Here is a 27,364-nt window from a genome sequence, read left to right as displayed (position 1 = left end):
TTTTCTTTTTTCGCTTCTTCTGTCTTTCTACAGAGAAGTAAAAACAAACTAAAAAGGGAAATATGACATGCCTGATTTTTTTATACAGACATCTCTTAATGAAAGACTCTAGGCTAGTTGCTTCTTTCTTGCTGTGTGTTAAAGGAAAATGTGCCTGAAAAGATGGTGGGAAATAGCTACATGGGTAGATCTGAAAGTGATGAATGAGTGCTAATGTGAATAAAAGTAGTTTTCTTTTTAGATCACTACAGTCATAAAATCCATGTTTAAACATCCTAGGGTTCAGTTGGGGAAGACAGTGCATTACCTTCCAATATTATTTATTGATCAGCTAAGCAACAGAGTGAAAGATTTGATGGTGAGTAATAGAATACCTTTAATTACATTTAACAGTTTTAACAGTAATCTTCAATGTTGTTTTAATTAAGATTTTGTCATAGGTTGTTTGCTGTAATGAAAAAGCATAAATTCACAAAAGGACTCGATCAATGACTGTTTAACTTAATGTGGTCAACTGTGGTAACTGCAGAGGCTGGATCTGGGTTTTGAGACTGCCCTCTGGCAGGAGTATCTGCCAAGCACTCCCTTCTATTCCACCAAACATATTTGGATTCCATTGTTTCTGCCTTTTGGGTGGATATGGAGGACATCACTGCAGCAGCAGCTGTGGTAGGTGCAGTCTCATGAGGAATTTGACTCCCTAAGCTGGTGAAGTTGTGTTAGCATCCCAGAGCTGCTTTGGATATCTTCCAGGGAAGCGAGCATGCTGAACACAGCTGGTACTGGAGCTACACTGAGATAAGTCAGTAGCTACTCTCTTATATCCAAAAAAATTCACTCATGGTTAAATTTTCTGGTGGTGTTTTCTATCATGTTAGAGTAACCTGAGCGCCTGAAAGTTAGGTATTGCAGGACATCCAGTGATTTTGTGCACTCAAACAAATCAGAGCTTAGAAACTTAAATACCGGATTTACAGAAGGATGAGGTTGGATGAGATCTCTAGAGGTTGCTAGTCCAATGCCCCTGCACAGAGTAGGGTCACCTAGAGCAGGTTGCTTGGAACCTTCTCTAGTTGGGTTTTGGATATATCCAAGGATGGAGACACCATAGCCTCTCTGGGCAACCTGTTCTAGTGTTCAGTCACCCCTGCAGTTAAAAAAAAGGTGTTTTTATACATTTAAATAGAATTTCTGTATTCAGTTTTGGCGCAGCTCTGCTCTTGTGGGAAATCATGCAGTTCCTTTACTACAAGTTAACACGTGGCAGTCCCTTGCATCTAAATTATGTTAATCGTAGCAGCTTGTAGCTAAGCCCTGCAGTTCTCTTCAGTTGCACTGACTGGAATCTAGCAGTCAGAGTTTCTGAGAGCAAAAGTCTTGGGGAATGTCTCAAACCTGTTAAATGAGTATGTCTGGATTCAGCATCTTCTAGATGGAAGTCTTGGTAGATGTAAACTTTCCATAAACCTTCTAAATTGTCTTTCCGATTCATTAACTTTAGCTCAGACAAAGCATTTTGTTACTTAGTGTTGGAGAGAATCTTCTTTAAGAACTGGTATCCCCCACCACCGCCACCCCAAGCTTGTTTGGCAAAATAAACTCCTGAGCATTTGTTACAAATCTTGGTAGCAGATAGTTTTGTCCAATATTTCTTTAGATATACTTTTGTGATGTTTTTATCAGTGGTCATTGGCCTTTGTTTTGAGTTTCTTACCACAGCTCGTGCAGTTCAGTACATTCATATGAGCTTCTAACTGGTCAAGTCATACACCCTGTTTACAAATAAACTCAGTATTCTCATGTTATTAATAACATTTCTGCAGTTGTCATGATTGTCACAGTTAATGCTATTGTAACTCACTGCCTTAAAGTCGTTAAAGATCCTGAGAAGTGCTGCAGAGACTGTTCCATCAAAACTAGCAAACTTCTGCTTCAGCACTGGCTTACGCGATTTCTCAGTAGTGACTTGCCAAACTGCTCCCAAGCCATGCAGAAAGGGTGGTCTAATAGTGTGCATACCATGAGATATAATGAGGGGTAAGTGAAGAGCAGACAGGGATAAGGGAAGAAGGCAATACAGCTTTTGTGGAATAAGGTTGGCATTTGACTGTAAATAGGGGCATAGACACTGTCTGTTTGGTATGCCCGACCTAAAGTCATGGAGCTGAAGATGCATTTTCCCTGCTTGTGCTAGGCTGTGTAGATTTTGAACTGACTATTGTTTTGACCCAGAGGTAGGTCTGCTATGGTAAGTACTGTAGTCTAGAGGTTATGTATTCGTCATGTTCTTAAATGTTCTTGCCAATGATGGGGGTTTGGGGATTGCACAGGATTCTGATTTAATAAAGAGAAAACTTTACATTTCATACCACTGAACTTAATTGCTTTGTTTACACATTGCTTTGTAGTACTGATTAAGTAGAGTGCTAGAAGTAGTATGTAATGTTCTGAGGCCATACGACAAGGCTAGGTTGTATTGTGGAGGTTTGGTAACTTCCTAGTTTTCAAAGGCTTAGCAACCATCACACTCAACTAGGTTGCAAGACAGCACTTGTGGCCTTTCAATTGTTTCTTGAGAAAGAGTTAATTCTTCTAATCTTTATATGTTCATTTAATTTGCTTTTAGTGTTGAAGAATTCCTATCTCTGCCTTGTATTACAGTCTGATTTGCTCCCTACACTACCCCTATGTCCTTAGTAGTGCTTTGTGTGGAGTGCACTTGCTGCATGTTACTTACCCATGCATTTGCAAAATTTTTGTTTCCTGTCTGTCCTGCACAGATAAAATTTCTTTTCCTTTTCTCCGAGAAATGTTGATGCTATCTTTGATAGACTGAGACATTGGAATGAGAATCGGCGGATTACAGGCACCCTTTAAAAAGGAGAAGAAGCCTGGAAGATGTTTATGTAGCTTTTGGTAAACAGCTGTAGAATCTTGCCAGTATTCTCTACTGTCAGCTCTAACCACATTGGTTGCACCCTGGGTTTTTCTTCCTTTTTTCCAGACAGTTCAGATATCCCAGTGTGACCGAACACTGGAACAGGCTGCCCAGAGAGGTTGTGGAGTCTCCTTCTCTGGAGACATTCAAAACCCGCCTGGACGCGTTCCTGTGTGATATGGTCTAGGCAATCCTGCTCCGGCAGGGGGATTGGACTAGATGATCTTTCGAGGTCCCTTCCAATCCCTAACATTCTGTGATTCTGTGATTCTGTGATCCCTGGCACCGTTGTAGCTTTTCAAGCTTTATCCCTGCTGTATTTATAACTTTCTCAGCGTCCCTTTCTCTCCCTTGAATGCATGTTCTGCCACTCTCTGAAAAGCTTATAGGGTCTTGAGAAAGTGATGAGACTGAGAATTGTTTGTACTCGCTGGAGGAAAGAGTGGATGGGAGAGTGAATGTAATCCCCAGCTTACACCTGACTGATACGTGGGGAGGTTAAAACTGTGTTCTGTAACATAAGGATCAGAAGAACCACATTCATCTCAGGTGTCAGCTAACTCTTCGCTGTAGAAACAGATACAGTGGAGAGTAGCAGTTCTGAGATGGGAATTATGATTGGGCAGTAATTAGGAGGTGAGAGCAATAGATCTTGAACTGTTGCAATTCAGAGTGCCTGCCTGTCTGTAGTCTTGAGCTATCCTTGCAAGTTTAAAACATACTGCCTGAACTTGTGCCTAGGTGGCTGTAGAGACTTCTAACATCTGTGAGGACAATTTTTTTTTTTGTTTTAAACCTGTTTGAGAGACAGTCACCTATCATGCAGAAGGAGCGGAGGCAATTTAAGACTTGGGGGTTATTTCCATCTTAAAGGGGCCCCAGGTAGTTCTCATCATAACTAAAGTGTAGATTATACAGGAGGATTAGCTGGAATTTATTTTTGTTGGAGCAGGAAGAAGATTTCTGTGACACCCCGTATCCCAAATTTTACAGGCAGGGTAGCTTGCTTAGCTTTATCCGTGGCGTTTTCACCAGTCCAAGCAAGTAGGATCATCTTGCTTCCCCATATTTTGTTTTGATATGAGTTGTTGTAACTTTAATTTCTCACAAAAACAGCCTCAATTTAGTAAAGTTCTAACTGTGGCCTTCAGTATGTGATTTTTCCCTTTTATTTAATCTTCTAGCTTAGGTAATCTTAGCAAATATATTCAGAGAAGAACTGTCAAAAGAGAGAATCACCTTAAGCACACTTCTCCCACTTGATCTGAGACCAGCAGAGGGAACTTTATGTAAATATCTCTGAGGCATTTGTATACAGTAACAGTGAGGTTCCTATAAGAACTTGAACAGAACAAACTGCTAATTTAGCATTTCTTGGGGAAAAAAAAAAAGATTTCAAGCTTCATCTAGAAGTCTGAGGTCTTATTCCCTTTAAAAAACAAACTGACCTCTTGAAATTGTGTGATTAAATCATAATGCAATAGAATAATTTTCCTTTGTTTTTTAAAAAAAAAGAATGGAAATAGTTGTTACAATTTTTCTGCTATTAAAAATGAAACTGTATCTTTTTGAAATATAGGTTATAAATCGTTCAACCACAGAACTACCTCTTACAGTGTCATATGACAAAATATCTCTTGGAAAACTCCGATTTTGGATCCACATGCAAGACGCTGTGTACTCCCTCCAACAATTTGGTATGTTTTTTGTCTTTAATGACTTTAGGCAGAAAAAAAAAGCAAACCCACCCTCAATTTTTTTTCCCATAAGTACATAGGTGACGCTTAATTCTCTCCATTTTCTGTTTAGCTGGTGAAAAGGTTTAATGCTACAAATCTTACGTTGCTTTACCTTAAGGTAAGGATGGAAATAAAGTGTTGACATGTGGTAGGAAGCAAGAGTACAGAGGTGAATTAACCATTTTTGAAATACTACTCTACAATTTTATTTGCATAGTATTACTGTAAAAGCATGAGAGGCCAAAATAGAAGAGAGAATCTTCACCACAGGTTTCCCCTATTGTCCTTGAGTAAAAAAGCTGGGTTTGTGGTATATAAGCTTTAATAGAAGCTACGTACAGCTGGTCATTGTAGCCATATACCTATGGTGGAATACAGGCAGGCACAGCAAGGACTTTGTGCTCAAGGAGTGCATGAGGGAGGAATCTGGGTTCTGATCATACGTCTGACACTTAAGAACTGGCTGGCCTCTCCCTTGGGCTCAGTTACAATTTATAAGGTAATTCAGATAAACCTGAGACTTTACATGCATGAAACTATTAAATTCTGTGTTTCGCTTAAATGTGATGGAATCACTGTACGCATTTGCTCTGTAGCTCGTATGCTGTGTTGGTGATGGTATAGCCAAGCTTTTACTGTCTTTAAATATCTATTCCACTGATGCAGAACTTTGTGAGTTTAATCACTACTCTTAAAAATCCACATCTTATTTTGAGGGTTATCTTTGCTGACCTAGTTTTCTCTCAGTAGATGATAGTTGGCTTCTTTATGCTAAACTAAGGAACTACATTGTAACTGAACTGGTGTCGATGTATATAAATATAGGATTCTTTGTGATCCTCTATTTTTAAGCTCTTCAGACAGCAATCTGAACTTTTTTTCAGGCCAGGAGATCTTAAAAGCTTCTATGCAGTATTATTTAATGATTCTTAAATCCTTCATAGTTTATCTTTTTCTTTTTTTTTTTTTTAATGCAGATAGATGCAGTATTTTACTAGTTTCCCACGAGACATAGGCAGGGGTAATGCTGCTTCCATACTACTCAGTGATGTTCTTTGTTCACCAAAATTTAGTCATTTTAGTAAGAGGGAGAGGGGTTGGTTATTCACAATCATCTCTGAATTAATATTTTATGATTAACAACTTAACGATTAAGGCATTGATTCCTCTAAAAAAATTTTTTTTAAATCTGCTCTGGTTCAGCACTAGTTTCAGAGTGTAGTATTGTAAGACACAGTACCTGTATACAGCATAACTTAACTGAGAGTCTAGACTTTCTCCATTTCTTTTGCAGCTTATGCTTTTCTCATGTTTTATTGGGGGAGGGGAGGCAAGTGAGGAATAAGGTGATCCTAAGTAGAATCCAACTGCTTCTTCTTAGCTCAGGCTAATGTATATCAAAGCTACAAGTGTGTCTGCTTAAAATAACTGTCTTGAAAGAATCAAGTAACTGCTTACTCAGAGTTTGTGTGCAGCATTTGACCACCATCATTTCTCCATACATTTCTGTGAACCTCCTCGGAATGGCATAATTGAAATTTTCATGTTCCAAGTCTTGGCTGTCTTGTGATGGACACGTATATCTAGACCTGTCATCTTAGGAGTTTCTCTTCTGCCTGGAAGAAAAGCTTACCTCAGATGCTGCCTGCTCTCTAGAAGTATGCAGCTAGTGAGATGTAAGGTTTAAAATTTTCCTTTTTGAATGATTTATGAAAAGGTCACCTTAGATTAGTAGCAAAACTTCAGAATCACTTGAAAATGATTAAGTTCACATTCTTCTTGCTGTAGTGCAGGACAGCTGATATGACAAAGTAAATTGGTATTGAACTCACCAGTGTCATAACGAGCACCGTTGCCATAAATGCAGCATTGTGTGTTTTCTGAGAATGGTAGACTTCAGTCACAGTAGCTGGAACTTTCTACTTCATGAAGAAAGAATCTTAACACTGGCTGAAGGAGTTCAAAGGCATGCTGTACCTTCTGGAAAACGCACTTCTTGATGCTGGTGACCATATTTATCACGGACAGGCTCTAACTTTTTTTAAATTAGTGATTGTCCAGTATATAACAAGGTAGCAACAATCCACCTTTAGGAGATTTGATAAGACAGTGGTGAATATGTATTCAGCTTACAGATTGTGCTTTCTGGAAGGTGCTTTGCACTCTTCCGTTTATCTATTTATCAAAGAGAAGCTTCCAGGTTAATTCTGCAAGGACTGTCAAAAGAGTTGATGCCTAATCCATGATCTGGGATACATGTACTGTTGCATATATGGCATGCTTCTCACTGACCTTTGTTGTCCTCTACAGTGTGATTCTCTTCTCATTTTTCAGTTTTTAATGTGAAGCTCACTTATGTATCAAATAAAAGTTCAGAGGCCAAGCTGAATAATCGTTTTTCTTCCCACTCAGGCCAAAATGACTTCCTGTGCCTTGCCATTTGTGTCTCTGGTGTTCAGCTTTGGTTGTAGTTATGCAACGTGTTAAAGGCACATTAGTCTGCATGTAACTGATGGGTTTTATTTAAGGCAAGCCAAATAACTCGCCAGAATATAGGTAGACTTGGGTTTTACCAATAAAGCTGCCATCACGTTTTGGATTTATGATCCATTAACAAGACGTGTGCAGGTGACATAAGATCCCCTTCATACTGGACTCTAGCATAACAGAAATTAACTGTCTGGTACTTCTTGCGTAATTACTTGTTCTTTCTCTTAGGCTTTTCAGAAAAGGATGCAGATGAAGTAAAAGGAATTTTCGTTGATACTAACCTGTACTTTCTGGCTTTGACGTTCTTCGTAGCAGCATTCCATGTAAGTGGAAAAACTTTGGTTTTTAGGAATTACAGTATGTGAAACAAAAAAGGGGGGGGGGAGCTGAATTTCAGCTCTTTCATTTATTGAGAACTGTTCCTGGAGGTAGTAATTTCAGTAGAGCAATGGAAGTGTTTTCTGGTACAAGTCAGCTGTATTTCCATTAAGAGTTAATATAAAAAATCTCAAATAAGACAGAAATTTGAGATAACTAGACAGAAACTAACAGTCTTGACTGAAATATAAAACATTTAACTTCATTATCACTTTTTTTTAGTTGTAGTTGAACCAAAGCCCGTAGAATTAATATGCCTTTCAACATTGGTTCAAATTTTGTTGAGTTGTCACAAGGTTTACCACTGCAGTGGCATAGCCGGGACACCAATAGTAGGGTTTGAGTCTCTGACTCCCTGGACTCTTCTAATCCCTGGAGAAATTTAGATCAGCTGATCTAAATTGCTTCAAAAATTGTTGCTGTAAAGTGCAGAGCTTGTGACTGTAGTCATGGTTAGTTGTTGTTGTTGTGGTGTCTCTCTGTTAGCATTGTGTGTGTTTTGGTATAAAGATGAGTCTTTATTTTAATGAACAATTTTTTTAGACTTCGTTGTTCTACTGTGAACATTTTTGTCATCTACAATTATAATCAATACAATTTCCGTATTCTGGGAGAGATAAGAACTTGCTGGTCATGTTATATTTCTTTATACTTACATTACATACAGTTAATTTGGTTGGAAAGCCTTGGACTTCCCAGCCATATTAATTTTTTCCATTCTTTTTATTGGGTTGTAAAATATGTGTAGACTGGGACTAGCTCTTATGATAGCTTTTTTCTTTTATGCGTCATTTGCCCAAATTAACAAAAATATAATTTTTCATTAAAATTCTCTGACCCAAGAATTTCTTGAATCTGTGCTGCTTTTTTTTAAGGCAGGGAATCCTTAAAGGAAATACTAAAAAATATACTAAATGAAACTACTGAAAAAAATACTCACTACAAATAAATTTAATGCTAAACTGTCCCTGAAGTTTAGGTCAAGTTCTTAGTGATGAAATAGAGAGGAAACCTGACTTGCTGTATTGTAGGATTTTTTAAAAAAGCTTTGGTACTATCCAAGCCTAAATTGAATATCAGTCCAATACAAAGCACTTTGAATCTAATTTAATGTGGCTTTCCCTGGTCTGTCAAGGAGGTGAGCAATTCCTCAGAGTCCTCATTCTTCATCCTCTATCACGTGTTATCCTGTATTGGGTCGCTGACTTTCTTTACCGGACACTGCATTGTGCAGCATTGTTGTAGTACCAGTATTTGGAATTCATCCTGTCATTTTGCACTGCTTTTAGAGCTTGTGTTTCTAAAACAGTTTTTCTTTTTAGTTTTTATTTGTAGTATTTAATTTTGGTTTCTGAAGCTTCTAAAATGAGTTTTTCTTGAATTCCATCTTAAATGCATTTTTAACAGTTCAGCTGGCAGTCTCTAATTAGCGCATATTTCAAGCAAATGAGTATGTTTCTTGCTATTTGCAGCTTCTCTTTGATTTCCTTGCATTCAAAAATGACATCAGTTTTTGGAAGAAAAAGAGGAGCATGATTGGGATGTCTACAAAAGCAGGTATGGGCCAGAATGTGAAGTGTTGTGCGTGTGCTGTGTAATATACACCGTGTGGTTTTAATTGTACTCTAAGTTGACACTTAGTAGATTGACCAGGATGGCAAAATGAGATGTTTTTGTGCATGAAAAGACAGCTAACAAGCTGGTTCTGACTTTGTTAGCATTGTGCTCACTTGCTTTTAAGCACTTGCATCAGTTCCAAGGTTTGACTGTCTTGCAATTGGGAATTAGTTTAAAATTAAGTCAGTTACTGTATTTCCCTTGCTGAAGGAAGGGAAAAATACTTTGAGAAGAGAATGAGGACCAGAAAAAATCCTGTGGGTGGAGAGAATGTGGTCTCATGGGTGATGCTGTCCTGAGAGTCCCATGCGTTCCTTGTAGATAACTCCAGGTTCCAAAATACTTTGAGGGGAAAATGCTGTAGTATAATGCTGTTGTTTAATTTGGGCTTTGATGTAAACAGGAGCAGTAGAAGCTCCTGGGATGGTGGGGGAAGAGCATGGAAGGGTTGAGTTGACTTGGATGTAGGAAAGGTGAGAGAAGCATAGTGGTCTGACATCTTGTCAAGCCTTCTTAGAGACAGATGAGGGTAGTAGCCAGCCCTGGACGCTTGAGGTTTAATACACCACTCCCCAGCCTTGTTTATTGTGCTAATACTTACTGCTTGTTTTTGTAATAGATTTTTCCATCCTGGTTATAAGTCAAAATGATAAACCTGGAATCACTTGACCTCTGAGACTATCCCTAATTCTATTGTATTTACGGATAGATTAAAACATGTGAGGAATACCAATATCAGGAAAAAAAATAGGCATTCCAAATTAGTATGAACAGCAATGTGTTTTTCCTATGTGGAGAATCTATTTGTCGTCTTTATTGGAGTGCATTTGTTTTTGTAAGGCATTTATACTGCTGTTGGCATATGTATGCCAAAAAGTTAGTAAAAATTCAAAATGGTCCAGGGAATTTTAGAATTAAGTGTTAATTGCCAGTTTAAAATTGAGTAAAATCAAATTGGAAAGACTGATACTTTGATAGTAAGGTTAAAAAACCCTTTGTCACTCAATCTTCGGTCTCCAGTAATTGATGGTTCCATCCTCTCTTTAGCAAACCTTAGTCACATTTCTGCCTGTATCTCCTTCTTGACCTGAGGGAGAAGTGCGACAAGCAATTGCTCTGGAATGGTACAGTGTCATTGTTGATGTCTAAGTGTGTTGGAGCTTTTCTCTCTGTCTGTCCCTGCTCAGGGGGATGGATATTCGAATCTAAGAATTAGTTGGTAGATACCTACAAGCATCCAAGGTTTTGCAGAACCTGAAAAGTAACCCTAAAATATACTTCTTAACATTTAAAAACCTTAAATTAGTTGCGTGAGTTTCAAAGACTGACATTACATTACCTCACAGCCTTTCAGCTTCCTTCAGACAAGAATCATGAAAGTAGTTCATAATAGTACTGATACATTGCTGATTTGCTGCAGTACAGAAGTCTTCCTTAGATATTCTGATTTCCTTTTAACTTTTGTGATAAAGATTTCATAAAATGTTTTTGTTCCTTATTTGCCTGGAGGTATATAGATCACTGGGTGTTTCTAGTGCTACTTGATATATCAAGATGAATATAGGAGAAGTTTGTGCTTAAACTGCATAAGACAGAATTATAGTAAATAGGCCAACAGTCTTCTGTCATCTCAGCTGTTCATTTAAATATTAATAAGCCTTTTGGTTTCATTTTTTCTGTCGAGTGCTTTGGCGGTGCTTCAGTACTGTGGTGATATTTCTTTTCCTTTTGGATGAACAAACAAGTTTATTGGTGCTGATCCCAGCAGGCATTGGTGCAGTGATTGAGGTGAGTTCTTAAAGTGCTAGAACCAAATACCAGTATTTGCAGCAACTTCTATAGTTTATTGTAGAAAAAGAATGCTAAATTAGTTACTGGAAAAGTACTGCTCTGTCTTAGCAGCATTGTGTAACAGGCTTTCAGTGGTAGAGGAGATTGTATCATCTTTATCAAATAACTGGAAGTACCAAGTTTTTCCAGGATGGGACAGCTGTTGTGGAAACCAAACACAAAGCTATGCTGAGGTTCCTTCCTATCACATCATCCGGTAGGCATCACTCCTGACCAGGCATGTATAACCATGTCAACAAGCCTTCACGGAAACATTTGTCAAAGAGCAGGCTGTGTGCCATCAGGCACTGCCGCAGGTCTGCAGCTTTCTCCCTGGCCATGACTGAGATCCTTGGGGAAGGAGGAAAAGGAGGAGACTGCTGGCTGTGTTCATTATTCCAGCAGATCATATCCCATCAGTGGGTTGCAGGTACTGTGTAGGAGCCTGCTTTATGTGCAGTAAAGCGTAAAGTCTGCATTCATGGGAACAGGAGATCTCTCTACCTAGCATTGCTTGCAGATCTAATTACTTCTTAGTATTTAAAAATAAGTTCAGGACTCTCACGTGGAATTTTTGACTACACATCTATTGTAGTTGCAGATAATACCTGTGAAAAAAAAAAGAGTTCAGAATTTTTAGTTAGTGATTAAATTGTTGAATGCAAAGTCACAAAGCAATCCTAAAATTTCAATTTATTGTATAAGACAGATTAAGGTCTTGTGAAAACTATAAACAGTGGTGTCCTAAACAGTACCATTTCTTTGACTGTAGCATTATTTTTCAGTAAATCGAGATTTTTAAGTCTGATGATTTCTGTGTGTTGTTTTCTGTATCAGGTTTGCCAGTGTTTTTGTTCCTATAAGTAGAAATTTAGTCTTACGTTTCAGACTTCCTTTAACTGTCTGAAATTTTGACAGTTTCAGGGATAAATATTTATCCCCATAAATATATTGTTCCTTTTGTAGAATATCTTTTATTTTGATCCTATGTCTAAATAACTAAATTTTTAAAAAATCCTTCAATCTAAAGACCTCAGAAATTCAGAAGTGTCAAATGATTTAAAAATGTGGGTCAAGAAAAATTAGCTTTTGTTTGTTTCTGGTGGGGAAGAAGAAATAGCCCTGGTCTCTAAATCACTTTTTTTTTTTTATTCAGGAGTTTTAGTGAAAACCAGATCAGGCTTGTATGATGGTAGAGTAACAGGAATGATCAGCTATGCTACAGATTTTAGGTTCAATTAAAACTGTTAAGATCTTGCATTTCTCTTTTATTATGAAGATGGATTTCGTGGTTGCCGCTACCTAAGAACGGGCAGATCCAGATCTCCTTTGGGCATTGTGCCTGTCTGAGATTCTTCTTGGAGCTGCCCAAAGATCTGTTAAATAGAGCTCTCTGAGATCTGTAGTTCCTATGACTGTTTGGCTCCTATCTTCTTCCTCATGTGCCTTATTTTCCAGTGTGTTTCTTGTGGATTGCAGGCTGAGGAAACTGGGTTGAAAGGATTATGTAGGAACACTGTGTGGGACACTTAAATGGAGGGGAAATGTTCTGTAGGTTCTGTTGAAGTAACATATCTCTCCTCTCAAGTGATGGTGAGATAACATCGTTGTCTCAAGGTGAGAAGAGAGAGAATATTGGTGTATCTAAAGTTCAACAAACCAACCTTGTCCACAGAAAGCTTCATGGAGTGTAGCTCTCCTGGTGAGCTTACTGCATTGCCTAAGTTGTTGAATCTGTACAGCAGGGTGGGTACACAAGTAAATTCTCAGGTGAACTGAACCTTTGGTTACATTGGGGTCAAGCTGTTACAGCTGTACAGTAAGTAGCCGAACAATTCAGTGGATTCATTGACTTCTGCTTGTAGCCCACTACTGAAATGTAATGACCATGTAAGTACCCACTTAATCACTGTTAGGAGCTCTGAGGTACCTTCATCTTGCAGACCGCAACTGACCTCAAAGGCATGTAAAAACTTGCTTGGCAAGTGGTTACTGGAGAATTCTCTAAATGCCTGACCAGGAGTGCGTGCAGGTGGTGAGAGCAGCCAACCCCCACCTCATCACTGCAATCCAGATATCCTGGAAGGACTACATTATTTCACTTAAAGTACATCATCTGATACGGAGATTTAATAGTGCACACTTCCAGTGTTGTACGTGTCTGGTGACGTGGCATTTCATTTGTATAGAGACGCAGGGAGTGTGCCGCAATCAGGCTGTTGATGCTTTATGCAATGGGTACTTAAAATAAATGTTCTGGGGTCTTGATTCTGAGTATTTGAATCCTGCATAAGATATTCCTTTGGATAATTCTTCATGTGCACATTTTGGTTTTGCTAATCACAGCTCTGGAAAGTGAAGAAAGCTTTGAAAATGACAATCAAGTGGCAAGGCTTGAGACCCAAAATTCAGGTATAGTAGACATTGGCCTGTTAATGATTATGCTCTAGAGCTTTCTGCCTGTTTCCAGGTTACTGTGCAGCTTGGCTTTTAGTGAAATGAAGATTAAAAGAAACTATAAAATTTTGCTATGTACATCTTCTCTTTATGGATGGCTTAATCCAAAAGTTGGATGAGCATTTTCAAACTCATGAATTTGATCAGTTCTGTAGAAGCAGCAGCCATTTGTATGTATTTATGGTGTGAGAAACTTCAGAACTCCTTTGTCAGTCCTGCTAAATCTTAACAGGTGGGACTGTGCTCCTGCCACTTTGTTGGAAAGTCACTCTTAACTGGTATCGTGATCTGAAGTGAGAACCTGAATTTTTCATGAAGCTGTAGGTATAACTTCTCCATTGTGAAACTAATAGAAGATGTGACATGATCTGGGGACAGGACAGTCTTTGACAGCTCCTCTGGGTAAAAATTTAGGTCCTGAGACTGGTTGCAGGACATGCAGTGGCAGCAGGGGTTCAAATTAAGGCAGTTTGTCGTTCCATTTTTTTGACATGGATGTAGGCTTTTTCACTTTTTTTGGTAATGAATATCATGAAATTCTGGACCATGATAACTTAGTGTAGGGCTTTTTTAAAGTACAATCTACATTGAAAGTTTCTCTTGTTGGTAGGAGGAACAGTCGTCTAATCTTCACAGTTTACTTCACAAGAAGTACTGGGGTTTTGTGCTGCTTGAAGTCTGTGCATCTTGAGTGGCTGGTAGCTCTGGTTGCTTCTTTGTCAGTGTTCAAGGAACTCTGTTTAAGCCATCACAATCCTTAGCTCTTTTCAAAGTTTCTGTACTATTATGGAAACTTTGACTTTTTTTAAGGCTGCAAGAACATGGTTGAATTGCCTGTTTAGGTTGTTAAGAACAGTATTATTTCAGTCTGAAAATATAAACTGGTTAGTACTCATAGTGACATTTAAAAGCATCTGCATACAAAAAACACTGACAACAACTTGCAGGAAAAGAAAATCCAACTCATCAGGTATTTTTCTTTTAAGGTGGAGTATTTTCACAGAAGTCACACTTTGCAGGCTGTTTTGTCACTTGCTAAATGTTGATCCTTTAAAGGCTGGTGAATAGTGTTTTCAAAAACAGTATTGTTGGACCACATGTAATTCTGATGAAAATGCTGCTTTAAAAATAAAAGAATTTAACGTTTGAGGAAACTATTAGTGAGCCTGTTGACAAAGGTGGAATTGAAGTGGAGATTATTTATAACTGACCTCTTCATGCATGAAATGGTTATGTTTTTTAATAATTGCTTCCTGTATCTTCCCAGTTCTTAGTCACTTGACTTTGCTTTTGCTTTGTGAACTCTGCTGTCTCAACAGCATTTTCCTAAGCAAAGAAGTCCTGGATATTTGGTGCGAAATATGAAAACAAAAATTAAACTTTTTGCCTACCCTATATTTAGCAGGCTGCGTAGGACATGTATATGACTTTTGTATAGGAGCTTATACGAACTTTGAACTTTTACGCAGCTTAATGTCTAAGCAGTTTAGTTTGCAGTTTAAATCCCTATTTAGGGAGTCAGATGGCAGGTGCTTTTTCTCCCGGTTCTGACTTGATTATACATTTTGTATGTATTGCAGTTTGGTACATACAATGACTCTGAAAAGAAAACTGAGGAGTATGATACCCAGGTAAGAGCCTGTAACTTCTGATCTATAAAGTTTATATATGCAGCCTGCTGATTGACTTCTTTCGCTCTTTTTATTGCTGCAAGTGTATTTTCCATTTTTTCATAGTTGACAAGTGGATCATCATCATGTGAATGATCAGATAGTGAAGACTGATTCTGATAATTTATGAAAAGAAATAGTGAAAGAGTTCATTTGTTATCTGAATCTGTTTGAAATGTTTCTCTGAGAAGCAGAATTGCAAGTGACTTACCTGAAGAGAAATATCTTAAAGGGTCTTAATTCACAAATTTGAAAATTGGTATTTGTACTTGTTATTTATAGTGGAGGAACGTTCATGTGCTTCCTGTTTCTGAAAGGAGTTGAACATAGGTGGCAGTGTTGGTGTTAAGCAGAGAGCTACTCTTAGACTCTGATCTTCATGCTGGTTCTTGTTGCTTATACTCTGAGGTCCTTGGTGGTCGGAACTGAGCACTGGATTTTCACCACCTTCTCTAGAACTGGAAGCATACTGGAAATGATAGCAGACGTTTGGGAATAGGAAGAGATTTCAGGAAAAAAATCATGTGGCTGTCTTCTAGTTAATGCCGTGAAAAGTCTGCTGTATATAAAATGTGAACTAACAAATTATTTTCATTGTCTATTAGGCTATGAAATACTTGTCATATTTGCTCTATCCCCTGTGCGTTGGAGGTGCATGTTACTCCTTGCTGAATGTCAAATACAAAAGGTACTGTAAATCTGTAAATGATCTTAGACAGAATTGAAATGTTCCCCATTTTTTCTGTATTAATTAGTTGGAGATGATGCATTATGGAAATCAGTTGTTTTACTTTGCTTGATTCATAAGCCAATGACCAGAAACTTCCTTGTTCTATATGATCTAAAGCTGAAAAGTCTAGGTGGTTTTTTAACATCCTGTAAGCTACAGGCTGTTGTATTTAGCAAGTAACCTGATATGACTGTAGTATAGAATTCAATAGCTTGCATACACAAGTAAGCTGTAAATAAGAAGAGGAGGAAGGCGGCTGCCATTGATGTTCAGAGAACTGATAAGGTGACAGAAGAGATGAGAGGAATTCAGTGGTAAAACCTGTCCAATAACAGAGAGAAGCAAAAACTGTCCCAAAATTATTTGCTCTGACCAAGAGGTTCCTCTGTTCCTAAATATGATAGCTAGGATGGCAAGAAAGCAGAAGCATTTTTAAGAAACCACTGTGTATTCCCTCAGAGCCATGGACTTACTGCAACATATTGATACTTCAGCAAGAGCTGAAGACTCAATATTTCATGAAAAGGTGAAACTCTTGTCCACTTTCACTCAGAATAATACAGCTGGTTCATTTTGTATTGGAGAGATGCAAGCAAGTGTTGCAGCCATGAGACTTTGTTGTAGAAAAAATCTGCAAACACAAACATGGTGATGGCCATGTAGACATATTTTTTATAGTCTTTAGGCCCAGAGAGATGGAGGGAGAGCAAGCAGTAGCTTAAAATAACATCAGAAAGAACTACTGTTGCTGCATACATGAGCCGTAGCACTTGTACTAGAAACTGGGGCAATTTCTGGGCTATTAGAAAAATAGTTTTTTCAAAAGGTTCTTGTCTTAGTAAGGAGCTAACAAACATGCAGCATTGAAAAATTCTGCTTTTCTCACAAAATTCTTTAATTCATTCAGTACTGCAAAATACTATATGCCAGGTGTTGTATGAGCTGCAGCTTAAGAAAGTGAAAACAATTCATATAATAGAACTTTTATCATTGTTAAATCTATTTGTAAGGAAGTGTGACGAACAAGTAATCTTAACAGTGGATTATCCTTTAATCTTGCAGGCATTTTCTGATGCATATTTTAGATGCTTGTGGATTAGTGAAGTGCTGCTGCAGCTCTTATGTTGCTATTAGCATGTCACTAACACAGCAGTGCAAGTTTAATTTTAAATGGTATGACCTGAACATCACAGTTATTAGCTGTTTTTACTATCACAAGAAGTATAGAATTTGACTACTATCTGTAGCACTACTGTTACTTTGCTAAGATGGTGCTCCATTGAACATCTGGGAAGGGTTGTTAGATGTAAGGAGGCAAAAAGGGAGATTCCTTGTATTTATGGTTTTTTTGAGTTCCTGCTGTAGTGGTTTGCATTGAATGGTATTTGTTGTTTGAAATTTGATAAGTCCTTGCAAGTGCCATGTTAATTGTCTCTTTAGTATTTAGAATACAGTGTTACCTTTGCAAGCCTTCATACAATAAGGGTTCAGTGTGCAGTATAATCTGATGTCAGTTTGGGTGCAGAGGTCTTGGAACTTTCTGGAAAAGTATAAAAGCCGTTGGTAAAGCTCTCCAAACTTCTTGTATGGCCTGATGAGCATCCTTTGCTTAAACTACCTTCTTGCAGCCCTTCCTAACCAAAGGAAGATGTGATGTATTTAGTTTTTGCATAAAGTAATTCACAACATAGCCATTTCTTGGAGTAGTCAGCATACAGTCATGTAGAGGATGTATTACAAGTATTTATTTTTGGCTGAGGTGAAAAAATAACTGGACTGTGTTCTTTGTTTGTAGCTGGTACTCCTGGTTGATTAACAGTTTTGTTAATGGTGAGTCCCTTCTTATGTTGTTTTTTTCTATTCATATTTCTTCAAATGGAGGCCAAGACTCAAAAGTAGAACATTAACTGCTATTAGCTGGATCAGTGTAACATAGAGCAATAACTTGACTGTAGGTTCCAAAATTATCACAGTGATTGAGAAAGGGAGAAGAATCAACCCAAAGTGAACAAAAGGATTAGATGCATCTTCTCTCTTTAGGAAAATGAGTATAAATCTCTATCATCTGTGAAAGTATAGTTGTGTGATGTACTTCTGTTGTGCATTTGTCTGTAAGTTTTCCATATTTTATCTTCAGGAGTATATGCTTTTGGATTCCTGTTTATGCTGCCCCAGCTGTTTGTAAACTACAAGGTAAGATTGAAGAGTTATAAAAGACGACTTTTCTAGTCTCTTCTTCCAGACTTTTTTACAAGTTGATATTTTTATTCCTAGATGAAATCTGTTGCACACTTACCATGGAAGGCTTTCACCTACAAAGTAAGTAGAGCTCTAATTTGAAGATTGGTGCAGTCATTTCGGAAATAATTTTCTGTGAGAAACAGCTTAGTAATATGTAGCTTAAGGCTGACAGTGCTTTCTTTGTTTAAGAACTAAACTTGTTTGCAACTGTCCTTTAAAAAAAAAAAAAGAAACATTGATTTCTATTTTTCATAATGACTTCCATATAATGAGAATACTTGCATTCTAGTTTTGATGGTAATACTGCTTTTTGTACGGTCAGCTGTCTTGCATGGGTGCAAATGTTGGTCCTGCAAATAAATTAATCGGTCTCAATTTAATGCATTATTTTAGGAAGAGAGAGGTTATATTAAAAAGGATAGTTCTCAAGAAACAGATAGGACCACTAAGAGACTGTATTTTGGCAGGTTCCAGGAGCTACCAGAGACTCAAGTAATGTACACACTGTTCTGTGCTGGGGATGTAATTCTGAGCTGCTGGGCAGTGTAGTGACAAATGTGTGGGTTGTGACATGGTGGAAGAGGGGCTGCACTGTGGTATCCCCATTGCCTAGACTGGCTTTGTCGGAAATAATGCAATGCTGTAGCAAAGCTTAACACTAGACCTTGGAGGAGGGGAAGGTGAGTTTATTTCAAAACAAAATCAACTTACTAGCACTTTGATACCTGCATACCCACACGCACTCACTTGTGTGTGCAAGTGGTTTGTATATTGTTCAGGCACCAAGATGGATGTAGGCACACATCCCAGTCAAGATTCCTTGCACTAATATAGAGGACAAGGGCCACCCACTTGTGAGCTCCTGTGTCTCCTACGTTCTTCCTCAATCGGCAATTACATGCTAGTTTTGTTCTTATACCCCTAGAGAGCTGACAGTGTTTTGACTCCATCCTTTCCCACCTCTGTGAGTCATTAGGATTTTTGTACTGTCCTTTGTTTACCTGATCATTGTGTCCTGAGAAACCTTAGCTGGATGTGCTGGGATCATCAAGACCTTGATGCCATCAACATGTGCCCTTTTTTCTTCTGCTTCCACTCATAAATTCTCACTCATTTATTCTCTCCTTGTGCTGATGTATTACAATTCTCGAGAACATCAGTACTTTAAAAGAAACAGGGTTAAAAACTGCTCAAGACATGGTGTCCAATTCTGAACAGATGATCTGGAACAAAAGAACTAAAATCTTAAAATTTGAAGTGCCTTTCATAGCTTTTACGTTTCTGTGAGCTTATGGCAATAGCCCAACTTTCTGCTGCCATAATATTTTTAAGGAATCAGGGGGCATCTAGGAAAACAAATTGAAATATAGCTGATAGCAGAATAGCAACTAAACATGTTCGATATGGAAATATAGTCAAAAAATAAATAAAACCATCTAGTGTTTCAGGCATATACTAGGCAAATCAGCATGTTTCTTAATAGAGGGGAGTAAAACGTATATTAGTGAAGTAATTTCACAATTTTACTTCAGCAACAAAATACAATAACTGAGCAGAGACATCAGCAGTTAAATAGACAACAAAGGGAGAGTATACAAGCAAGTAACCTTTAAAGCAGGGGAATTCTCTTCTTGAGTAGCCTTTTCTTACCGAGCATCTATGGTTCCTGTTAAGATGCCAGAGGCTACCCACAACAAAGGCTTGTGTGTATGTAGAAAGAAGTATATAATGTATTCAGTTGGGGGGGTAATTTACTTTTTCCTAGTGGATATTTAAAGTTGCTTGCTCCCTTCTGCACTTTGAAGAGTATAAAGAATAGTCTGAGGTCTCATCTGTGATTGTTGTTTTAGAGCACTTTGTTGTTTTCCTTAATTTGAACTCTTTCCTAGAAGATTATTCTAACTTTCCAGTTTCTGTAGTCTTTATGTTTATGCCCTATATACTTTTATGAGAGGTACCTTCAAGTGAGGTAATCTCAAAATAAAACTAGCTAGACTAAATACTGTTAGATGGGCTGCCTTGATGCATTCAGTTTCAGTGGCTTATGAGGACTGCCTAAGTGCCTGAAGGATGGAGCATTTAGCTTTTTCTTCCTTTCATCATTGTAGGATCACTCACCTGGGTGTTGACTTGGAAAGGCCGCCTTTTCCAACTTGCCAAGGTTTTTTTTGTTCCATGACAAACCTTCTTTGCACAGGCTTGAGAAGTGCCATCCGTATTCTTTGATCACTTCGGATTGATGGATTTGTTTTGACTTGCCAGAAAGAGCTTTCCTGTTGTAACTAATCAGAACTCTTTCCTGTCCAACACCCCCCATCTTTTGCTAATGCTTTGTTTCATCATATAAACATCTGGTTCATTTTGAAGAGTAAGTCCTTCTGTGCTTAGAGAATACATCATTTTCCCTCTTCTTATGGTATGGATTAATGTACAGCTTGCTAATATTGAAAGGAGGAGCCATGTTACTGACTCAGCTTGTTAACCTAACAGAGTATATTCTTTGCTGGATTTGTTTCCTGCTGGTTTTAGAGAGTTGAAAGAGTTTCTTGCACCATATGAATACTAGAGCTGGTGCACTGAAAGATTTCTAGTCCTCCCAGTAGGCTAGAGCCAGATCCACAGGAGCTGTCCTTCTGTTTGCTTTCTTTACCTTCTCTGGCTAAATATTGTTGTCTTGCATGCTGGGAGCCTGTTTGTGTTGCTTTCCCAGCAGATGTCTGGGAATTTAAACTTTCTCACTGAGGAAAAAGTAGTGAGAAAATATTTCATTATTGCTTCAGAAACACAACCTATAGTATGCCTAGTTCAGTGGAAATGGTGTAGAAAATTGTTTTGAATAAGGGGTGGATGATTACTTCCAGGAGAGCACTTGAAAATATTTTAAAATCTCTCCAAGGCTGTCAAGTTAATGTTCTTAAGAGCAGTAAATTAACACGTTTTTACACAAATTTCAAATCTCTGCAGAAAATGAACTGATATTTTGGAAATATTAAATCGTTTAAGTATAATGAATGAGTTAAAAAGTTTTTTCCAGTTTCTTTTAAAGATTTCACTGAAGTTGAATCCATGTTTTTCCCCTCGCATGGCAATATTCTCACTTACCTGAAGTAGTCCTACTTCCTTCCTACTTGTGACATCTGGAGTAGACAGTATGGTCTTCATTAAAAGAAAGCACTTTGAAGTTTGCGTCAATTAGTTTTTCAGCATAACCCTTAAGTATTGTTATAAATATGAAAGTAGTCTGTGTTCCTGCTGAAAAATATAGTTCTAGGAAGCCTGTTTCCTGTAGCTTTGTATGACAAATGACTTCCTTTCTTCACAGGCAACTGAAGTATACTTTTCTTTTTGTTTGTAGGCATTCAACACCTTTATTGATGATATATTTGCTTTTATCATCACTATGCCAACATCTCATAGGCTGGCGTGCTTTAGAGATGATGTCGTGTTCCTGGTCTATCTTTACCAAAGATGGTATGCCTTTCTTTAATATTCCTGGGAGTTTTTACAACGCTGTAGATGGTTGCAGTTTTATTGCTATAAAGAACTACAAAATAGTTTGGGACAGACTTCAAGCAGAATTTTTTACACCATAGTAATATATAGTATGGTCTAGATAATGGTAGTTATGTATATATCTAGTGAAGGGAATGTCGAACAGGGGAACCTGAAAAGGAGTCAGTACAAATAAGAGGAGCAAAAGCACTTTCCCAAACTGACAGTATTCCTTTTTAGAATGCTAATAGAGTAGTCAAGAAATTCCTCTTCTCACAGCACTCACAGAATTTTTGTCAATTACCCCTTCTCCCTCCCCAAAACAGCAGTCCTCCTTTTCAGCAGATAGGTTCACATTTGCAAGTTATAAAAAAATTAACCTGCAACATGAATACCTGAAGTAAGGTGAAGGAGAGCAATTCTTAAGCTTGTATTCGCAAACCCACTTAGGAGTTCTGGGCTTCTAACCCTTGCTGAGGGGCTGCCTGCTTACATATGCTCAGTATCTGAGGCATGCTTTCCAAGTTGCTCTGCAAGGCACTAGCAAAGGATGTTTTCTGATGAGGGATTGCCCTCCTCTGCTTTGCTCTTTATCTAGTTTCCAAACACAAGTTATCTGGTTCTCATGTAAGCTGAGTATCTGGCAAATTTCAGATTCTTTAAGTAACTAAAATCAGATGGGGAAGAAGGCTAAATGCAGTAGTCATGGAAACATTGTTCATAAATGAAGCTACAGAAAGTGTATTCTTGTTCCCAAGAATAAATACCTGTGGAGCAAACAAGAATTTCAAGCCTAGTTCACATTATACCAGAATATATGGATGTGTACATCTAATCAATAATACTAAATGCGAACTTCAGTTTTAGGTTTATATAATTGCACCAAAGGGTAGTAAAAGATGTCTTCTTCCAAGATATTTTTCTAGAAGTTAAGAGCTCAGCAACATCTGATAGGAGCTGGACACTTGTTTCAAGTTTGAGAGGTATCCTGGATTGCTTGAGAAATACTCCAGCCAAACTTTCGGGGAGCTAATACATCTCTTAAGAGGCCCTGTTATGAGACAGCTCGTTAAGTCTTAATGTGAAGAAGCTGATGTACCTATACCTAATCTTTAAAACTGTTGTGTTTTTTTGCCACAAATGGGAATAGAGAATATGATGAAAAAGAAATTAACTTTTAAAATTAAGTAGCACAGAACTGCCTAATTCTTCCAGGTAGTAGACAATATTGTAACTAATCATCTGTTTTTTCTGCCAGGCTTTATCCTGTGGATAAGAGCAGAGTGAATGAGTATGGAGAATGTTATGAAGAAAAGCCAAAAAAAAAAAGCTCATAGAGAATAACTAAGAATTGAAGAAGATTCTGACCCCTGGACTCTTACTGGCCTCATGTATTATCTGGTCTTAAGGAAGGAAAAACTTATTTAATAAGAGTATTTTTAAAGCTTATTGACAGAACTACATGGACAATACATCTTCTATATTGCCAAAATCTAGTTTTGATATCCTCCTATTTCAAGATCCTCTTTTGTCCTCACAAGGTCCACAGTCTGCCAGATGTCATTAAATAAACTTCCTGCATTTAAACTTCTCTTCGGTGAAAACCTAAGTGTCCTGACCGTTGTAATTAATATCCAAATCTACGTTTTTAAGACAACTCATTAACTGGAGGTGTGGTGCCTGTGCCACTAGGCTATGAAAAGTGAGAAAACAAGCCAGTGTGTTGCAGCAGAATCGAGCATTATTGCCAAACTGGAGGCTGTCAAAAATAAAATGTATAATATTGGATTATATGCTAATTACAAATCATTCTCATTTGAATTGAGATAATTAAAATTCTAGAAATCATTATTAACGTTGTAAGTTGTATGTGGGCATTGAAGTTCATAACATAAAAAAATATTTTGTTGGAAATACAGGATGAGAGGGATGGGGTTGTTAAAATTCAAATTCTGCCACATTCTTAGCCCACAGCATGGCAGAGGGTTTCAGTTGTCTTAAACTGAACGAAGATGTGAAAAAACTGTAACACGATTTCTTTCCATATGTATCCCAGTTTATGTAAATCCTTCTGCATTGTTGACAAACCTTATGATTTCTTGGCATAGCAGGTATTCATATAATCCAAATCATTGTTACGTGCTAGGAAAGTCTCTTAACACAGTTAAATTCTTCATCATGTGGTACCCCAGTGACCTACTAGGCCAATTCTCTCATGTTTCAAATGGAATAATTCCTTGGTCTTTCCCCTCTGCCCCCCTGCCCCATTCTACTTATAAAATGAAACACACATCATTCAAGTGGAATGATTTTGCTCAAATTACGATACAGGTTCAACAAACTACCTGGATACGGAGGAAAAAAAAACAGCCTGGTGAAAAACAGGTATCTTCCTTTCACACAATTTAAAATTCATATTCCATGAGAACAGTTCATTAAGGGAGGTATTTCTTTCAAATTAGTAAAAATAATCAGGTTGAATTATTATACCAATACTCAAACTTCACAGCTATATCTGGAAGCCATGGTTCTACATTTTTAAAAGCAAGTTTCTTGGTAAGTGAAATACGGAGTGCATTCCTTTCAGCAGCAAATAAAATGCAATTAAAAAAAAATCCAAAAGGCAGAATTCTAGTTTCCACTTCTAGTTTTGTTTTGGTTAGTAAGTTTACAAATCAACCCTAGTCATTTTTAAGGTTCTTTATTAAATTGCGTGCTGATTGTGCGAGGCTATTTAACTTCAATTTGTCATCGATTGAAAATATTTATTGAATAACCTTGAAGAACACAGATCTACTCCTATAGTCTATAAGAACTTTATGAAGTGGATTTTATCCAGTTCTGATACTGCAGAAGTCTGAATGTATAAATACTGGGGTCCCAAAAAAGATACAGAAATGTGCCTAACTTCTTTTGTCACAATCTGTAGTCTTTCTAATGCTGAAGTCCTCCTTACATGCTACTGGCAAGGGAAAGGAGTCTGGAATATTTAACTCACGTTCATGCTGAGGTCTCTTTACACTGTTAACTGGAACTAAGGAGGACTGTTGATTTTAGCATTAAACATAAGTAACTATGCAAAACCAGGGTTGCATTTGCTGTATCTTGTACCTGTTCTGGATTTGTTTGGAAGGAGCTCTTTGCTGTTAGGCAAACTAATTTGGGACTCCTATTTCATAATAATAGGTAAATGTGTGTGAAAATTTTTCCTGATATAAATAATGCATATAGCAGATTCCCTTTTTGTGCCATTTCAAAACAATGAACTTAATGGTTCTTCTAGAGTAGCTTCTGAAAGTCCAGAATATCATGTTCGGGTATTTCTAATGTTTCATCACTCATTTTTATATGTAGCTGTTGAAAAAAATCACTCTTGCAACTTTACATACTGTGAGTTTATTAGTCTTCTGTCTTGCATTTCTGATGACAATGACCTCATAATATCATATACGGTAGTCATAAACAATATAAAATCAGAACATTTTAAGTCTTTAAAATGAGCGATACTTTCCTGTTCAAGTCATTGTTTTATGTATTCCATTTCCAAATAAAAGACTTGGAATACGGGATAGAGTTACCTTTTGTTGTTGGAAAGATGGTGAAAAACTACATAAGCAGTGTAACTTTAGAGATATTAAATGAAATGTTTTAACTTTCTAGTTATGGAAATGACATCAGCTTAGAACAAAAATGAGGTCCTATATGTGGTTAACACAGAAGAAAAACTTCCTACGTATAAGATTTCATTGAATGTATTGCAGCTCGTGCCAGATTATCAGTATCTGTGATCTATTTTAAGAGTTGAAGAGTAACTTAAAAATTTCCTCACTTCTAATGACGTTAACTGTGGTGAGCAAATTGGTGACCATCTCACGTTCTCATCTTCACTAGGCTTGTAATGGCTTTGGAAGTTAAAAGATTACAGTGATTTGGGGTTTGGGGGAGTTGTTCAGAGAAAAATCATCATAGGCTTCTGGAAGATAGCCTTGCACAGTACTTATTAGTGCATAATAACGCAGCAATCATGATTCTCTAAGGAAATAAGTGAAGCAGGGCAGCTGACACCACTTTCTGTGGGTGTACACAACCTGTGGCTCAGTGCCTCTTGGCTGTGTTACGGAGACCGTGCTGTACTCCCGCATACTTCTTCCAGTTCCATACCATGCGATTTCCTGCACATCTTTGCCTGCTGCTGACTGTTCAAGAGGGGATCTTCTGCCCTGTGTAGCTTTTTTCCCTGGAGCCACAGGACTAACAATTACAAAATGGGCAGCAGCACAGACCGTTTTATCAGCAGAGCTCAAGAAGTCTGCTCTGCGTCTGTCACTGCTAGAGCAGGTGCTGTATACATTGCTGGTATGTAGACTCAGCACCAGGATATGTTCCCTTTTGATACAGCATTACGCTCCAGTAATTGTCATCTCCAGCATCTACACCTCGGTGACAGAAGCATTAAGATAGATAAATCTGTAATTTGTATGCTTTTAAACACATTTTCCCATTTTTTCATCAGAAGACAAATCTCATGTTGAGGAAGTGAAACATGATCATTTATTAGTAATGCTGGCCCTCTTTACATTAAAACTTATGGCTTTTCAATGTCATCTAAAATAATGCATGTGGGAAGGGTCCTCAAGAGGATATCCAGTACCAGCACAGCATCTTCCTCTCGGCCCTGTACAGACTAAGCAGGCATTCCTGATAGTCCTGTGTAGAACCGTCTGAGTGAATAGATCTGGCTGGAGGAGTTGAGAAACACAGCCAGAAAGAGCCCAGCCTTCCCCAATGCCCAACAACAGTCTCTTGACTGCTTCCCCTCTTACACGAGGAGAGGTTTGGTTCTGTATCTGTGAGGATCCATCCACTTTTCCAGTGGTTACAGACACATTTAAGAATTTCCACTTAGTACAGAGGGGGAACTGTGACGTCTCCCCTGTTTTCATCCATCTGCATTAAATACCACTGCTCCTTCTTAAGGGTACCTGGAGCCAATCAGTTTGCTCCAGTTTTTCCTTTATGCAATTCTCCTGTTTTTTACTGCTCCTTTTAATATCCAATCTCCAAAAATCCTGTATTGTCTTTTTTTTTTAGCATACCTGCATCAAAAGGAACAAAATACTTGAGATTCAAAAGACAAACACACTAACACTGGGGAATTCTGGCTCATGTCGTCGACCTATGGTCAGTTTAAAGAACAGGATAGCTTCTTCCCTTCTGCCCCCAGCTGTCTGTTTGGCAGTACTCTGTCCTTTTAGTCCTCACCATATGGTACCCATAAAACTTCTTGCAAGATATTTTGGGTATAGTATGTACCAGCCTCTCAGTTTCTGGCCCCTGACATTCTCCTTAGTCATCCACAGCTCTACAATCCTTATTAACTTAAGACAGAGCTCTTTGATGGTTGCCTTTATGATTATTTGTCCTCCTTCTGTTCTTGCACTAATGCGGTCTTGCACACCTGCAAACACACATGGGCTATCTTAGTCTCATTTTGGACTTTGAAAAAGTTCACTCTGAACATTTTTGTTAGGCATTAATTGCCTCTAGCAGTCTCTAGCCACAGGTTAGTCTGTGTTGAGCAGCCTAAAGCCAGGTAGATGTTTCATTGTCATGGTTCATCTGCAGCTCTGGTACAGCTAACTACCTGGCCATTGAAGCAAGGGCCCTTGAGCACAGACTTTAGAAGTGCAGCTACGCTCTTCATTCAGAACACGAGGCCTGGCACAGCTCCAGCTTAGTGCCGCGTAGAGTTCAATGCCTGGCTCGTGGCCAGCCAGCAGCG

At 38.0% G+C, this 27,364-nt stretch overlaps 1 protein-coding gene across 2 annotated transcripts in view; it reads left to right on the top strand.

Annotated features, from left to right (window-relative positions):
• CLPTM1L (CLPTM1 like) overlaps positions 1 to 23,169 on the top strand; it is a 29,459-nt gene extending 6,290 nt beyond the window's left edge. The window contains exons 5-17 of one of the 2 annotated variants that reach the window (XM_068397021.1): positions 280 to 358; positions 4,518 to 4,635; positions 7,396 to 7,490; positions 9,018 to 9,102; positions 10,847 to 10,950; positions 13,339 to 13,404; positions 15,030 to 15,080; positions 15,725 to 15,807; positions 17,645 to 17,679; positions 17,987 to 18,042; positions 18,124 to 18,168; positions 21,446 to 21,561; positions 22,841 to 23,169. In XM_068397021.1, the coding sequence (XP_068253122.1) occupies positions 280 to 358; positions 4,518 to 4,635; positions 7,396 to 7,490; positions 9,018 to 9,102; positions 10,847 to 10,950; positions 13,339 to 13,404; positions 15,030 to 15,080; positions 15,725 to 15,807; positions 17,645 to 17,679; positions 17,987 to 18,042; positions 18,124 to 18,168; positions 21,446 to 21,561; positions 22,841 to 22,919 (1,012 nt within the window). In that variant the 3' untranslated portion in view covers positions 22,920 to 23,169. Of the gene's footprint in view, positions 1 to 279; positions 359 to 4,517; positions 4,636 to 7,395; positions 7,491 to 9,017; positions 9,103 to 10,846; positions 10,951 to 13,338; positions 13,405 to 15,029; positions 15,081 to 15,724; positions 15,808 to 17,644; positions 17,680 to 17,986; positions 18,043 to 18,123; positions 18,169 to 20,198; positions 20,445 to 21,445; positions 21,562 to 22,840 lie in introns of those variants that run through there. The other variant, XM_068397022.1, reaches the window with a different exon arrangement.
• Positions 23,170 to 27,364: the final 4,195 nt, after the last annotated feature.

The sequence above is a fragment of the Nyctibius grandis genome, chromosome 3 (assembly GCF_013368605.1).
Source record: "Nyctibius grandis isolate bNycGra1 chromosome 3, bNycGra1.pri, whole genome shotgun sequence".
In the NCBI taxonomy this organism is placed as follows: Eukaryota; Metazoa; Chordata; class Aves; order Nyctibiiformes; family Nyctibiidae; genus Nyctibius; species Nyctibius grandis.
The sequence above is the reverse complement of the archived record's forward strand: the minus strand, read 5'-3'. Positions and strand labels throughout refer to the sequence as shown.